The sequence below is a fragment of the Gobio gobio genome, assembly GCF_949357685.1.
Source record: "Gobio gobio genome assembly, chromosome: 16".
In the NCBI taxonomy this organism is placed as follows: Eukaryota; Metazoa; Chordata; class Actinopteri; order Cypriniformes; family Gobionidae; genus Gobio; species Gobio gobio.
Genome location: NC_137109.1, coordinates 9923823 through 9941479, shown reverse-complemented (window position 1 = coordinate 9941479; position 17657 = coordinate 9923823). Strand labels below are relative to the sequence as shown.

At 38.8% G+C, this 17657-nt stretch overlaps 1 protein-coding gene across 1 annotated transcript in view; it reads right to left on the bottom strand.

The window, feature by feature from the left end:
* trpc7b (transient receptor potential cation channel, subfamily C, member 7b) overlaps nt 1–17657 on the bottom strand; it is a gene marked incomplete at both ends in the record, with an annotated part of 117159 nt that overhangs the window by 72725 nt on the left and 26777 nt on the right. Inside the window, one exon of the mRNA XM_079838163.1 lies at nt 12046–12225. Coding sequence (XP_079694289.1) covers nt 12046–12225 — 180 coding nt within the window. The remainder of the gene's footprint in view (nt 1–12045; nt 12226–17657) is intronic.

Below are 17657 nucleotides of genomic sequence, written 5' to 3'. Positions count from 1 at the left end.
TATTTGAAACACTTCCAATACTCATTTTCCACAGAATAGACACACCAGCTGCACTTTCTCTCTCTCTCTCATCTCTCCGACAGCGAGTGACACACAAACCCACTCGTTTCATTTGCTCTGGATGAATATTGTTGCTGTTACAGGGCTTGAATCTCGGCAGGGGATTGTGGTATTGCCCATAAGTTGACTCATTCCTACATATGTTTTGTTCACATCCAAAGTGTGTGAATATAAAGCCTCTCAGTCCTAAATCGAGTTCTTTTTTGCTGCTTTTTGCACTTAAACAGTGTGATGGATCTGTGCGTCAGGTCTTAAAGTGACAGAAGTCAAAATATCAGATAATATTAAACATATCTGTATGTTTTTCCCCCATGGTATCAATGTCAAAATTGTGGCCAGTGAAAATGCTGAGTGGCTAGTAACTTTGGAAAACCACTAGCCACAGTGGCTGGTGAGCAAAAAGGTTAATGGGTGTGTCTCATTCAGTTCCCGAGCTCGTGAATCAGTATATCGTGTACACGAGTTCGGGTTCTGGTAAGGACAGTAAAAGACGCTGGCTCACTACACATTGGGACACTGATGACTATTTCCGGCGACGTGACAACGTCCTCGTTGTACAACATCATTACTGCTATTTATGAACAACAGCAGAGCTGATATCTTTCTGACATGTTATTTAAAGTACATTATGATAAATACTTTGCTTGTTACAGTACATATACGTGCAACATTTCAGCTGTAAATACATTATAAATGTTAGCTAGATTGTGTTCATTACCTGTCTAACGATGTATGTTTATCCTGACATATACAACCCCAAATCAGAAAAAGTTGGGACAGTATGGAAAACGCAAAAAAAAAAAAGAAGTGATTTCTAAATTTACTTTGACTTGTATTTCATTGCAGACAATATGAATACAAAATATTTCATGTTTTTTTCTGGTCAACGTCATGTCATTTGTAAATATGCATCCTTTCCTGTCATTCAGACCTGCAACACATTTCAAAAAAAGTTGGGACAGTAAAGCATTTACCACTTTGTAATGTTGCCATTCCTTTTCACAACACTTAAAAGACGTTTAGGGACTGAAGACACCAAGTGATGAAGTGTTTCAGGTGTAATTTTGTCCCATTCTTCCTGCAAACAAGTCTTAAGGTGGGCAACAGTTCGGGGTCTTCGTTGTCGCATTTTGCGCTTCAAAATGCGCCACACATTCTCTATTGGAGACAGGTCGGGACTGCAGGCAGGCCAGTCAAGTACCCGAACCCTCTTCCTCCGCAGCCAGGACTTTGTAATGTGTGCAGAATGTGGTTTTGCATTGTCTTGTTGAAATATGCATGGACGTCCCTGGAAAAGATGTCTTCTTGAAGGCAACATATTATGCTCCAAAATCTCTATGTACTTTTCAGCATTAATGATGGCTTCACAGAAGTGCAAGTTACCTTTGCCAAGGGCACTGACACAACCCTATCCCATGACAGACCCTGGCTTTTGGACTTGTTGCTGGTAACAGTCTGGATGATCCTTTTCTTCTTTGGTCCGGAGCACACGGCGTCCATTCCTCCCAAAAAATACCTCACATACTGATTCATCTGACCACAGTACAGGTTTCCACTGTGTGATGGTCCATCCCAGATGCCTCCGAGCCCAGAGAAGTCGACGGCGCTTCTGGACACTGTTAACATAGGGCTTCCTTTTGGCACAGTACAGTTTTAACTGGCATTTGTGGATGTAACTACGTATTGTGGTACTTGACAAAGGTTTGCCAAAGTAGTCCTGAGCCCATGTGGTGATATCGCTTATAGATGAATGATGATTCTTGATGCAGTGCCGCCTGAGGGATCGGAGATCACGGTTGTTCAGCTTAGGCTTGCGCCCTTGTCCTTTACGCACTGAAATTCCTCCAGATTCCTTGAATCTTTTAGTTATGTTATGCACTGTTGAATGTGAAATATCCAAATCTCTTCCTATCTTTCTTTGAGGAACATTGTTTTTAAACATTTCAATAATTTTCTCACGTATTTGTTGGCAAACTGGCGATCCTCGGCCCATCTTTGCTCCTAAAGGATTAGACCTTTCTTGGATGCTGCTTTTGTACCAAATCATAATTACAATCACCTGTTGACATCACCTGTTTCACATCATTATTTAACCATTTTACCTCATTACTAGCCCTAAATTGCTCCTGTCTCAACTTTTTTTTAAATGTGTTGCAGGTCTGAATGACAGGAAAGGATGCATATTTACAAATGACATGAAGTTGACCAGACAAAACATGAAATATTTTGTGTTCATATTGTCTGCAATGAAATACAAGTCAAAGTAAATTTAGAAATCACTTCTTTCTTTTTTTATTTGCGTTTTCCATACTGTCCCAACTTTTTCTGATTTGGGGTTGTAATAAAATAATGTTTTCTGTTTTTAGTAACAAATATCGCGTGTCGTTATCTGTCATTATGTGTAGTGAGTTGGCTCACGTGACTTGAATTTCACGCTTCAGAACTTCCGTTAAGGGAGCATAGTGAACATCGATGCACCCTGGGTTTTGCGGTGCATTGTGGGACTTTTTAGGGAGCGAACGTTTTTTGTTCACTGGAAGGATTCTGCGATTGATACAGCCCTTAAAATTGCCAACTCCCTGATCAGTGCCCTGACTACTGAAGGGAGCTGACTGAGACGCACCCAATGTCAAACCCTGCATACATACATATACATACATATATACATACATACATACACACAGTGGTGTGAAAAAGTGTTTGCATGGTCAGATAAAACAAAACAAAAATCAGCTTTTTTGGCAGCAAACAATGGGTTTGAGGATTTTTAATATGGGTTTGGTGCACACAGGGATAAAAAGTACCCCATGTGTAAAATGAAATACTCTGCTGTATCTTTAATGCTGTGGACCTAATTTTATGCAAGAGGTCCTGGGCATCTTGTTCAGATTCATGGCATCATGGATTCGATCAAATACCAACAGATAAAAAATCAAAACCTGACAGCCTGTGCTAGAAATCTTATAAGGGCCATGTTTGGATCTTCCATCAGGACAATGATCCAAAAACAAACATCAAAATCAACACACACACGTGTCACTGAGCACAACATGAAGCTTCTGCCATGACCGTCCCACTCCTGACCTGAACCCTATAGAAAATGAGTCTGAACTGAAGAGAAGAGCTGGGAATCTGAAGGATCTGGAGAGATTCTGTATGGAGGAATGATCTCTGATCTCCAAACTCAGGCATTATAGAAGACGACTCAGAGCAGTTATATTGGGAAAAGGACGTTGCAAAAAGTATACATTTTACATTTTTAAAAATGTGTCCAGACTGGATGATTTTCATTACTGCCAGTGTTATTTTAGTATAAATGATTTACTATTATAGTTTTAGTTTATATTTTGAAATAACATTTGTGACGGGTCTCCCGTTACTAGTGCTGTTGCCGACCGGTGGGTGTGGCTGAGAGACTCATTGGGAGAACGATGTGTACCTGGGCAGGCTCCTTGAGCAAACTATGTGCACCTGTTTCTTCCTCTATTTAAGTTGAGCCTTTGAGAGTCAACGAGAGACTTGAGGGACTTGGAGAGAGCTTCAGGTTGTGCAGCACCATCACGAGACCCTCCTGAGTTGTTTGCTCCCTTTTCAGTTTCGTTATTGTTTTGTTTGTTTTCTTTTATCATTACTTTGAATTTGGTTCTGTCTGACACATTAACATCATTTGTCTGACAGAGAGTGTAGTTATTTTTGCCTTGATTTATTGTATTATATATCTTATTGTTTACATAAATAAACCTTATGTGTTGCAAAACCTCACCAACCTACTATATCCTCCACTTATTTGTCACGGCTTTGAGCCGGTCGTGACACATTTTATTTGTATATTGGCTGACCACTTTTTTTGAGAATTAGGCATATCTGAATTTAAAAGAGCGCCCTACCTGGAGTAAATTGATAAAGATGGTCTCATTTTACAGAAAAAACTCTACATTTTAACACAGTGGTGGAATGTTGCATATATTTTATGATAAACATATATAAAAAGTCATATTTTGATTTATTTTTAAATTAATTTATTTGAAAATCTATAATTTCTTATCTGTTTGGTCTATATCCCTTCAGAAAGGGATTTTGATTCCACTAATTGTCATTAAACAGGGGGAATATCTCCTTTCAAAAAAAAGTTATTGAGATTAATCTGTGCAAACTATCTAATAACTCCTACTCATTTGCACTGATTTAAAGCTGCCGCTGGGAAATCGAAAAGAAAGCTCCACCTCCTCAAATTTGTAAAGGGAGATCTCAGGCTCTGATTGGTCTAGAAGCATGATCGACGTGTCTATAGAGAGCTGAGATACTCAGCTTTTTTGACGTATGACGCAATACGTGATTACGTCATCAAAAAATCGTGGCTAAAAAAGACGATCATAATTAAAGGGTTAGTTCACCCAAAAATGAAAATTCTGTCATTAATTACTTACCCTCATGTCGTTCGACACCCGTAAGACCTCCGTTCATCTTCAGAACAGAAATTAAGATATTTTAGTTGAAATCTGATGGCTCTGAAAGGCCTCCATTGGCACAATGGCACTTTACACTCTCAAGACCCTTAAAAGGCACTAAAGACGTCGTTACAAAGTCCATCTCACTACAGTGGTTCTACAATAACTTTATGAATCGGCGAGAATAGTTTTTGTGTGCAAAAAAACCCTAAATAACGACTTATATAGTGATGACGATTTCAAAACACGGCATCATGAAGCTTCGAAGCGTTATGAATCAGTGAGTCGAATCAGCAGTTAGAATCGCCAAATTTCAGCAGTTTGGCGGTTTGACACGCGATCCGAATCATGAATCGGCTCGCTGAATTATGCGCACAAAAACTATTATCGCCGATTCATAAAGTTATTGTAGAACCACTGTAGTGAGATGGACTTGTAACGACGTCTTTAGTACCTTTTAAGGGTCTTGAGAGTGAACCGTGCCATTGTGCCAATGGAGGCCTTTCAGAGCCATCAGATTTCAACTAAAATATCTTCATTTCTGTTCCGAAGATGAACGGAGGTCTTACGGGTGTCGAACGACATGAGGGTAAGTAATTAATGACAAAATTTTCATTTTTGGGTGAACTAACCCTTTAAGGATAAGTATTTGTCTGCATCACATGTTTTGATTTGGACATCGGTGACATATTACAGTGTCGTTTGGCCATGCTTGCTCACAGACATGTGAAAATGGTCTCATTGTGAAGAAAACAACCTAAGGAACGAGGAGACATAGCGTTTGATGCTAGTAGCTCCACAACGAGTTAGTGATCCGAACAGGAATATGACTCATGTGTTTGCTTGTTCAAAGGAGTCATTTCCATCTGTGTGATTATTTTGATAATAACATAAATAACGTACAAAAGTGTTGGATCGGTGAAATAAACTGCTCAGTGATATTCTTGAGAGTGAGAGCTTTCATTTGATATATGACGATTTTTGGTGAGTTGGTGTTATATAAATATGAAATGTAATATTATTCATATGATTTTCTCAAGGGGGGGGGGGGGGGGGGGGGGGGGGTCATTGCTGGGGGGTCGAATTCAGACCTTATTATCTTCTATGTAACATAAATGCAAAAGTGCTTGGGTTATCAGGTTATTATTGGGTTAAAGCTGAGGTTCTAATCTTTCAATTGATACCATATATGTCTATTTTTGTGGTGCACAACTTATAGATTTTTAAAAATGATTATGATGATGCAATATTGTGTTGGGTTGTTGTGTGTCTACATTGTTTTTATTATATTGTTTCACTTATTTTCATTTAGTTTAATTTATGGACTAAAATACTCAAATTAAATTAGACATTTCACCTTGGCAACAAGCTGGAATAAAATAAGTTTAAGTTTTTTAATTTTTAATTTTACATCCGTTAATCCGTTTATTTTTTTAGTGACTTTTTATGGATTATCTTGATTACAGTGTCGTGTTTTTTTTTTTATTGCTAAGGAAACTTGATGCAGTTCTCAGTTATGTTTCAATGAAGTATCAACTATGTCTCAGATGTTTTGCCTAAAATCCCAAAACGGACACAAATAGAGACACAATAGTAGCATGCTCAGATCATTTGATGAGAAATGTTTGAGTTTATACTGAGATCTCTGAGCATAGTTTGAGAAATTGCTGCAAGACGTGCAGAGATTCCTGGGGTGTTTTCAGGAGAAACATCTGAGACACTGGCAAAGGTCTCTTCAGCGACTCCCTCCACACACTCGTTCTCATTGTGACGCAGATCATCACAAGCTCCCTGGACACTTTACTGCCCGTCGGCGACTTCCTGGTGTTTATCTTGTGAAATTAAAGCACTGCTGAGGCGTGTCACCACAAGCCCGCTGTCTCTGCTTCATTTCCTCTCTCTAATGTGTGTGTTTGTTTGACATTTAGTCCAATAAGACTCGAGTGGATGAAGCCAAAGGGACTGTCCAACTCACAGCCCTTGGTAGTTCCAGAAGCACACATGCATGACCTCTAAAAACATGCTCAATGATGAACTGCCTGTGCAAACTCACTCCCAGCGTTCTCATGAAGGGGATTTCATAAGAAAGCTGGCGGTTGCAGTGGAGTCAGTGGAGTGTGAGCTGAAGTCACAAGGTGAGGAAGTTCTGGAGCTGTTAGCATGCAGAGGACCGACTTCTCCATCTGAGACACATTCCACCAATCAAGAGTTCAGCTGAGGTGAAGAACAGAACCGGTCGGATGCTTGATTAGATTCCAAACCGGAACACCTCTCCTCACCTCACGCCTCCTCTGTTCTGTTCCCAAACTTACTGAGCTGCCCGCTTTCTGCTACTCTCTGAGAATGCATTCTTCCATTCCACTGCGCTACTTCTCCATTGTTTTTCAATATAAACGTCTTTTTCCATTGCGCTCGTGCAGGCCCTGTTCCAGAATCAAATCACTGAGGGTGCTTCTGAAATTACGGTGGGTGCTCTAGTAAATGTGCTCCACCATAGCAGTGTACAGTGAGAAATGTATGATTATTTATTTACTATTCACTTTTACCAATAATTGGAATTTCACAAATATTTTGCTACAAATTGTCTATTAATCTATTAGTCTGCCTTTACATTGCTTTAATGCGTTACTAGTATTTTAAAGCAGCACTAGGTAGGTTTTGCTCTCTGGGTCCCCCAACAGTTGGGAAACAGTATTGTCCTCTACTACTGTCGTAAACTCTTGTCATCTTACATCAGTGGATGCATCGCACGTGCATTTGTTGACATGACAACTATGATAGCCCTGAACACTGCAGGAGTTCACATGTCTATGGAGTTCACATGCAGTTGTTCGGCTTGCGTCGCGTGTGAAATGTCTTCATCCCAGGTACAGTGGCATATGTTTCAGCATGTCATATGAATATAATTTCATGGGTTTTATTTTTTTCAAACGCCAAATGATCGCGATGCTCATGTTTACAAGCCAGCGTCATTATAGTAGCCTAGTCTATTGGTTACCGTTTTACAGAATCTATATGATACTTCAGTTCAATGTTTGAGTGGTAATAACCATATATCGTCAATATTATAATATCAAGCTACCATAGAGGAATCTGCAAATTTGAAACATCGATTTGCATTATAGCTTGAGGCAAGACAAATAAACAAATATCACAGACATGTTAGGTCTCCTAAAATATGAATTTGTACGTCTTATGTATTTACTTGCAAAAATGTAGCCCCTCCTCCTTTAGCTCATGCCAACGAGCAAACGCCGGCCCAATGTTGATCCTCGTCCTGCCTTTAATCCGATCACTTTCTCGTTTCCTCTTTTTGCTTTCCTCCGACAAAACCTTTGCTTTCTTATTTTTCTGTGCTGCTTCGGCCATGACTATAACATCCGGCAAACAAACGATAGTTGGGCTCGCACGTCCGCATTTAAGGAAGTGGGGGTGGTGGTGGAAGTGACGTATATGCCGTAAAGCAGTCGAATTTTGTAGTTCTTTTTGTTCTCGGGTTACTACCCGAAACCCGAAGTTTAAAAGTACGATTAAAAACGACACAGACCCTGTCAGGCTATGGCTGACGTGTCACTCAACCTGTTGTAAGTCGATGTATCACCACAAGAGTCTTGAAAATATATTATGAAGGTTGAAAAGTTAGCTAGTGCTGCTTTAACACATCATTTCCCTGAGAACCAGAAAAAAAGGTTTTGTGAATTTAGATTTTTTTTTTGGTCATGACATTTTTTGGAGCATAAAAAAAACAAATGGATATCAAAAAAAAAAATCCTATGTTATATGCTAAATACTCTGCTCTGTAGAGGACACCAGAACTATTTATTGAGAAAATGAAAAGACATGAATAGACAAAAAGAATGTTTTTTTTTTTTCATTCACCATTCAATTTTTATGCTTCAAGCTTTTTTATCCAAACTTTGTATAAAGATGATTCTCAATGTTATGAAAGATATAACAGAATAATTTGATATACCATTTTACTACGCAATATGTGTGTAAACATGGCCATTTGCCATTCCCATTCTATGCAATGCATCTATACACTGTATATAATTTGCATATGAATGTGTTTTGGGACAATATCGAGGTGTTGAGGTGTCCATGAGCAAGACACCTAACCCCAGCTGCTCCCGACGAGCTGGAATGGGCCTTGCATGGCTGACACCGCCGTTGGTGTATGAATGAGTGAGTGAGTGAATGGGTGAATGTGAGGCAATATGTAAAGCGCTTTGGATGACCATGGGTCTAGTGCTATATAAATGCAGTCCATTTACCATTTAATATGTAAATGTAAAAAGACGTGTAATAATATTTTCATAAGAACGTCTCATATTTCATAAGAATATCCATACTTAAAGCTGTGCATGTTGTCAGAGAAATTCGCTAAAATATAATTAAAACCTATATTCTGGGTCTCAGGAGGATATTTCTGTCTCGTGCAGAGTGGCATTTATATTTAGATGTCACTTCCTAAACTTTGCAGCATGCGATTGGCCATCGGTCCTGTTAGCAATAATAGTTTTATTCAGTGAATGTTACAGACTGTAGCCTCGAAAGTGAGCCAAGATCGCTACGATCACTAAAATGCTGTTGCTTTGTCAGTTCATCGCGATCTCACAAAGCTCTGTTATAAAAATTAAGTTGTCAACAATAAAAACGTACTTACATCGTGTCTTGTTAATGAGAGGTTACGCGAGCCTGCGTCATCTCAGCACTGAATAGCCTAAAAACGCTGCCGTTCTGAGCGGTGAGATTCTAATCGCGTTCGAGAAATCAACAACTATCTGTGATTGGCTACATTACTCACCGCTGCAAAAACACGCTGTGAATAGATGCATTTGATGCTTTCCAGAGGAAACAAATTTGCAAATCTGCCAAATCTGTTTCGCCAATATTATTACAGTACCAACTGAGGGTGCTTTTACTTGCGTTTGAGGGTGCTTAGCCCTCTAGCACCCCCGTAGAACTGGGCCTCCGCTCGTGTCTAGCGATTTTTGCAGCATCTCGCGCATGACGGTGAACAGGATTTCACCAAGTACAACATGTTCCTGGATCAACATCTTTGTTGATCCTGGAACAACATTCCAATTAACCAATTAGATTTGAGGGACAAGTTTACAGTTTATGTAGCCTGGATGCCAGCCGAACTTAGCCCCGCCCACAACATTTGAGTTTGGGAAATTCTGTCTGGACTTGATCCGTTGTGGAGCAACTAAGCCCGAACAGGAGCTGTTCGGACCAATCAAATTGTCAGGGCGGGCTTTATACGATAGAGACAGAGCGACACGCGTCATAATCTGGGGGGGGGGGGGGGACAATCGAACGCCCTCCATTGACTTTGCATTGCGTGAAGCGGCATCCTTGTCATTTCGGACTTATAACAAAAAACAGAACAATGTCTAAAAGCTGATATGTTACAAAGTGTACAGCAAACAAGCTAAGCAAAACCCACAACCAAAAACCCAGATGTTTTTATAAGCTATTGACCCAAAAAACGAGTGTTTAAGGTCAAAAAAGTGGATACAGGCCATTGAGACACGTTAAATTACACTGAGAAGTACACCCACTAGAGGGGAACGTAATCAGCGACAGGAAATATCATATATAAAACTGACATTTGGATATTTGACTTAACAATGACAACATATTTACTGCACACATAGGTATACTGAGGCATACTGAGTGTCAGGATCCCAGAATGTACCCATTCTTCCTGCTGAAGCGTCACTTTTTACTGCCTTTTTTACTTTTGTCTCCTTAAAGGGTTAGTTCACCCAAAAATGAAAATTCTGTCATTAATTACTCACCCTCATGTCGTTCGACACCCGTAAGACCTCCGTTCATCTTCGGAACACAAATGAAGATATTTTTGTTGAAAGCTGATGGCTGAGAAAGGCAGATAGGCCTCCATTGGCATTCAGTACATTTACACTCCCAAGAGGGAGGCACTTAAAACGTCGTTACAAAGTCCATCTCACCACAGTGGCTCTACAATAATTTTACGATGCGACGACAATAGTTTTTGTGCGGAAAAAAAAATCAAAATAACACCTTTATCCAACTTGTTCTTGTCTTCCGTGTGCCTCCACGACGCATGCGCGAGAATATGACGTAGCGCCGGGGTTCGGGAATCCATGAAATGCACACTTAAGCCCCATTTTGAGAACTACGCCGAGACCTAAAGCACGATCAATGTAGAATTCAGCAGCTTAGACACGCGCCTCTTCCTCTGCTTGTAAACAAATCGCTTCTGGGTCATGTGTCCGAACGCCGGATCTGCTTCATATTCTCGCGCATGCGTCGTGGAGGCACACACGGAAGGCAGTAACAAGTTGGATAAAGGTGTTATTTAGATTTTTTTTGCGCATAAAAACTATTGTCGTCGCATCGTAAAATTATTGTAGAGCCACTGTGGTGAGATGGACTTTGTAACGATGTTTTAAGTGCCTTTTATGCGTCTTGGGAGTGTAAATGTACTGAATGCCAATGGAGGCCTGTCTGAAGCCTTTCTCAGCCATCAGCTTTCAACAAAAATATTTTAATTTGTGTTCCGAATATGAACGGAGGTCTTATGGGTGTCGAACGACATGAGGGTGAGTAATTAATGACAGAATTTTCATTTTTGGGTGAACTAACCCTTTAAACTCTGGGTTTTTTTGTGTCGACAGTTTATAAAAACTTATTTCTGTGTTTTTTAGCTTGTTTGCTGTACACTTTGTCACATATCAGCTTTTAGACATTGTTCTGTTTTTTTTTATATAAGTCCGAAATGACAAGGATGCAGCCTCATGCAATGCAAAGTCAATGGAGAGCGTTGGATTGTTTCCCCCCCCGGTGTGGGCGTGGCCTAAATACGCTCTGTCTCTATGAAGGACAGATGATCAACAGTAACGTAATCATCCACGTCACCAAAGAAAGCTTGGGTTGAATTCGTTCTAATCATTAACGGAGAACATGTTCGTATATGCATTCATATGGATAATGTGTCACCACAAGGGAGACATGATATAGACATGATAGCACAGAGCGGATCTTATGCGCGAGTTGGCACAGATCAGAAAACATATTGGATTAATTTGAATTCTACACAGAATGCTGTATTTTAAAGCGATGTGGAGGAGATTAGGAGGAGAAACTGTTAGAGATTAGGAGGAAACTGCGGCTTTACTGAGCTCAACGGCTCTGGCCGAGCTGTGATGTAAACTAAACGCTATAGGCTACTTTAAAAGGGGGAGGAGCTGATCGATATGTCCCGCCCTGTCTTCCTGTTTCAGTGGAAATTACGTCAACACATTGAATACTGAAATGCTGGAAGAACAATATTATTTCATCTCACCGCTCAAAGGACAAAGAGAAGAAAAGCACATACACATTTAAAATGGGCCGTTATTATGACAGCAATTATTTTATTTTATTATTTTTATTCATTTTTTATCTTCATAACGGTTTATTAACGTGGGTCCACCAAAAGTGTTTCAGAAAATGCCTTGAAAGCGACTGCATTACTGTGGTACTTTGATGTTCAGAGCGTTCTCACCTTTTTGACTTCATATTTGATGGCGAGTTTGATGCGGCTCAGACAGGGTCTCAGTTCTGTGGGAGGGTGCTGGTCCACGTCACCGTTCAGAATGGCCTCCACTTCCTCTGTGTCACGGCAAAGATCCAGAACGCCCACCACAAAGTCTTTACACTGCATAGACAACTTCCTGTAGTCATTCTGAGTGAGAGAGAGAGAGAGAGAGAGAGATATAGATTGATTATCCAGGAAGCCACACCCTTGTAAATTAAATCATGTTACCATAGTTGACCATTCATTTCTATGAGAAAAAAATCTAAAGAAATATCCAGTAGATGTGCATGTTTGTTTAAAGAATAAATAGAATAGCATATCAAACTAGAATGTACATTTCCTGAAGAAAATGTGAGTGGTGCTTGCAGTGGCAGAATAAAATTAAAAATTAAAGAATATAATTTCTCTAGTTGAATAAAAGTAGCTAAAAACAGATTGTAGTGGAAAATTTTTATTACGGAAGGAGGGGGGGAGGGAGGGAGGGAGGGAGGGAAGGAGGGAAGGAAAGAAAGAAGGAAGGAACGAAGGAAGGAAGGAACGAAGGAAGGAAGAAAGGAAGAAAGGAAATAAATAAATTGAATAATGTAGTAAAGTTTCACATGTATTTATTATTATGAGTATTGATACATCATAATATTTGTTGTATTACTTTTCATTAGTATTGCATTTTTAAAAAACAATAAATTAATAAATGTGTATTTTTATAATGATAAAGAAAAATAATAAAAAGTTTGCATGTGGTTTTCAAACTCCAAATAAAGCAAATAATTAAGAACCCTTTTTTCTCCAGTCAAATAAAATTAATTCCTGTAAAGTAAAAAATTAAATAATTTATTATAATTGAATAATTAATTAATTAAATACATATATTTATTTAAATATAAATTGTAAAGTATTTATATATCATGGTAGTATTTGTTGTACTGCTTTTAATTTATGCTCATTAAAAAAAAAAAAGGAATATAATTTTTAATAATTAAAAAAAATGTGTCCGGTAAAAAGATTAAAAAGTTATATTAATTATGGGCTAATTGATTGAAACATTAAATTAACATAATTATTTTAATTATGGGCTAATTGATTCAAACATTAAATTCATCCAAAACTGATTTGCAAGATATAGAAAAGCAAACTTTAAAAAAATATGTTATTATATTTTAGGGTTAGTTCACCCAAAAATTAAAAATAGCCCATGATTTACTCACCCTCACGCCATCCTAGGTGTATATGACATTCTTTTTTCAGACGAGCACAATCAGAGTTATATTAAAAAATGTCCTGGCTCTTCCAAGCTTTATAATGGCAGTGAATATTGCTCTGTTTTTGAAGTCCACAAAAGTGCATTTATCCATCATATAACTGCTCCACATGGCTCCGGGGGGTTAATAAAGGCCTTCTGAAGCAAATCGATGCGTTTGTGTAAGAAAAGTATCCATATTTAAAACTTTATAAAGTAAATTATCGAGCTTCCGGCCGATCGCCTTCCGAAAGTGTAGCGCCCGCGCCTCTTTGCAGTTCAAAATTTATGTTATCTTTTTACCTCTTATCAGACGAATGTCATCTAGTATTCCCAGCACCATAACTTCCGGCGAATAAGGTCAAAATACTGGCACGATCAAAGATATATATACGTAGAGGCCTCATTCGACCGATCCGTGCAGGCACTAATGAGGAATCTATGTATATATCTATGATTGCGCCGGTATTTTGCATGTATTTTGACCTTATTCGCCGGAAGTGATGGCGCGGGGACGGCTGATGCAGAGCCATAGAAAAAAATGAAATAAATTTTTAAATAAGGATATTTTTCTTACACAAACGCATCGATTCGCTTCAGAAGGCCTTTATTAACACCCGGAGCCGCGTGGAGCACGTTATTTGACGGACAGATGCATTTTTTATGGACTTTTTATGGACAAAAATTATAATTCTGGGATTAGCCAGAACATTTTTAATATAACTCTGATTTTATTCGTCTGAAAGAAGAAAGTCATTTACGCCTCAGATGACTTGAGGGTGAGTAAATCATGGGCTAATTTTCATTTTTGGGTGAACTATACCTTTAAGAAGAACAACAACAACACAACACAACACACTGAACTTCCATGCGAGCTCAGAAACCAGCCTTCTCAACGACACCAGAGATCCAGATGAACACTAGACTGCCACACAATCATCTTGTGGAGGTGTCGATCTGTCTGGAGAACAACTGCAGTTATCCAGCTTATTCCATCCGTGTCAGTGTTCCTTCACCGGAACAGCCGAGCGTTTGATTTCTGACACGGAGGTCTGTGGGCGGAACAGATGCTGAGCGCTCCGGACGGACGTTCAGACTGATCTCAGAGATAACGAGCAGTCTGTCCATCTCGGGAAAGCCAGCATTACCCACAAATCCCTTCATTCGTGTGTGTCTCAACCACAATCCATTCAAAGAAAGACACGGATCGGCATTCAGAATAATCAAGTTCTGTCTGTGGCTTCCACAGATAAACTCTGAACGGGCAGGATCAAGTAAACTGAGATGGATTTGTTGAGATGTTCTACAATCTGTCAGACAATATACACTGACATTCACAATTTTGGGGTCAGTAAGATTTGTTTGTTGAAAGAAAATACTTCTATCCATCAAGGATGCATCGAAAAGTGACAGTAAAGACATGTATAATGTTACAAAAGATTCTATTTCAAATAAATGCGGTTCTTTTGAACTTTCTGTTAATCAAAAATCCTGAAAAAATGTATCCCGTGAAGCAACACAACTGTTTTCAACACTGATAATAATCATAAATGTGTCTTGAGCAGCAAATCATCATATTAGAATGATTTCTGAAGGATCATGTGACTAGGGTTGCCACCCGTCCCGTAAAATACGGAATCGTCCCGTATTTACAAGCAAAATGACGCGTCCCGTATCAAACCAATACGGGATGCAAATTGTCCCATATTTTACATAGGTCCACACATAGTTCAATTAACATACAGATTTTGCAGTGTGGAGAAAACTGATAGCAAATATAAAGAAATCAATTTCACAAGTAGTACAGGAGCTCATTTGTGCGTGATTGCGTTAGCGGCTTTGTTGCCATAGCGGTGGAGTCTCGAGAACATGCGCTGTCCCAGTGTGTGCCTGTAAACTTGCGTGTTTTTTAAAAAAAACATGTCGACTCGCGTCGCGTCCACCGTTTGAACGCAAGATCTCCAGATATAGAGCTGAATATCAAAAAGGTATCTGTAGGAGCCTAAATGCAGTTGATAAATCATTTTAATTTATGTGTTATCGAAATTTACCTTTAACTGCAGGCACCTTTAATTGCGGGTAAAACTCGCGAGATTGTGAGGGGAAAAAAAGTTATCTGAGTCAGGCAAGCAGAGAGTGGAGCCTCATGGTTTTTTGACCTTTTCTCTCTCTCTTCCTTTATTTTAATTTTCTGTAATATTCTTGTGATTATGTTTTTTGTTGCTAAACGAGTAAACGGATTCATTTTTTCACGAGTGGTTCTGTGGATTTATTGATGTGGATACGGACGAAGAGAATGGACAAAGTGTCAAGCTAGGGCTTCATTCAGTGGAAACCTACAGTATCAATGGGTCTGTCCAGGAGCTCATGATGAACTTCAGGCCAACTGCACACTTTATGAGAAGCATTTCAGTGTCTGACTTAAAGCAGCAGCGGTGACAGACTGCTCTATGTGACACACACATCCGTGCTTCTAAAGGTGTAGGCCTATAGTTTTTTTTAATGGATAATATATCATATAATATTCCATACATTATCAGAGCTTGGCAGACAGAATAATTAATTTTTTAGACAGGGTAATTAATAGATTATAGCCTAATAAATGTTATTATTAATTTATAATTTAGCTAGGCTATATTAATCATACATAATAAATAATCCTGTCATATAAAGTTTATGACATTTAAAAAATATTTAGATAAAAATGGGACAAATAATTACATGATAATATAGTCATAATTTAAGTAAATTCATAAAAAAAATAAACATTTTTGACATTCAAAAAAGTGATTACTGGTTCAGAATGACTGCTTAAAGGGACAGTTCACCCAAAAATGACAATTCTGTCATCATTTACTCACCCTCAAGTTGTTCCAAACATGTATACATTTCTTTGTTATGTTAAACACACAGGAAGATTAATATGGAAGTCAACGGTGCCCCCAAAGCAGCCTGGTTACAAACTTTCTTCTAAATATCTTTTGTGTTCAGCAGAACAAAGAAACTCATACAGGTTTGGACATCATAAGGGCGAGTAAATGATGACAGAATTTTCATTTTGGGTGAACTATCCCTTTAAAGTGCACCAAATAGGCTCTAAAGAGTTCTTTAGAAATTAATGAATGGGTGTCCCTTATTTGGCCACACTAAAGGTGGCAACCCTACATGTGACTGAAGACTGGAGTAATGACGCTGAAAATTCAGCTTTGATCACAGGAATAAATTACATTTTACTATTTATTCACATAGAAAATAGTTATTTTAAATTGTAATAATATTTCACAATTTTAGCTCACAAGGTAACAACGCAGAAATGCACAATGACAATAAGTTCAGTGATAGGTGAATGTGGAACTCGGCCACCCGAAAATACTCTCCTAATGTGACTGTAAGTCATGTAAACACTTTTATACTAGAAGCTGCGGCTCGGGAGACTCTCGTAATTGGGGCTTTTTGTACACAAGATGCTGAATCAAGCAAGAAAGCAGTTCTACACACAAGAGCGCAAATCTGAGATAAAGGCAATGACACAAATGAATTCAGAGCCAATGTAACAGCCAACTCCTGATTAATGAACTCAATTATCTTGTTTTCTTGAATTACCTAAAATACATTAGCAATATACTGCTATATTAAGCTGCCGTGTGTAATTTTCCCCCTCGTGTGCCAGTTTAATTTTAAAGGGTACATAAAATACACAGTTTCACAGTTAATCTTGAGTACCTATAGAGTAGTATTACATCCTTCAAATCGCCAAAGAGTCTTTAGTTTTATCATATTTATAAAAGACAGAAATGCTGTACCGACTTTTTCCGAAAACAGACGAACTCATGAAGGCGTGCAGTGGGCGGAGTCATGAGTGCACACACACAGACACACACACACACTACATCATGGCATGATCCCTGGATAACTTTCGATTCACTATACGTTTGTGTTATTCAAATTATATGCACTTATGCGCCGATTGCCAACAAAACACAGACATTTGATGCAGTTTCACTCACCGCCTGCGGTTTCGACTCCGGGAACAAACAAACACATTTGCAGAACTCCGTTTCTCCCCCGGAAACACAAACCGAATCCACTGTTTCCTTAACGCTGGATTATTTGGGAAGCTGATAAAGGTTATCTTTCCCTCACAACCAGAAACACACTCCTTTAGTGACACTGTTGATTTTGTGGTCTAAAAACTCTCTCTCTCTTGCTCTCGCTCTGGTTGATGTGCGCTCGGAGAAGTACCCATACAAGTAATTTTGCCCTTTAGGACATCATACAGGGCCATACTCAAAAATAACTTTCCGAAACTTGTTCGAATCCTATTTGGCACAGAAATACTCAT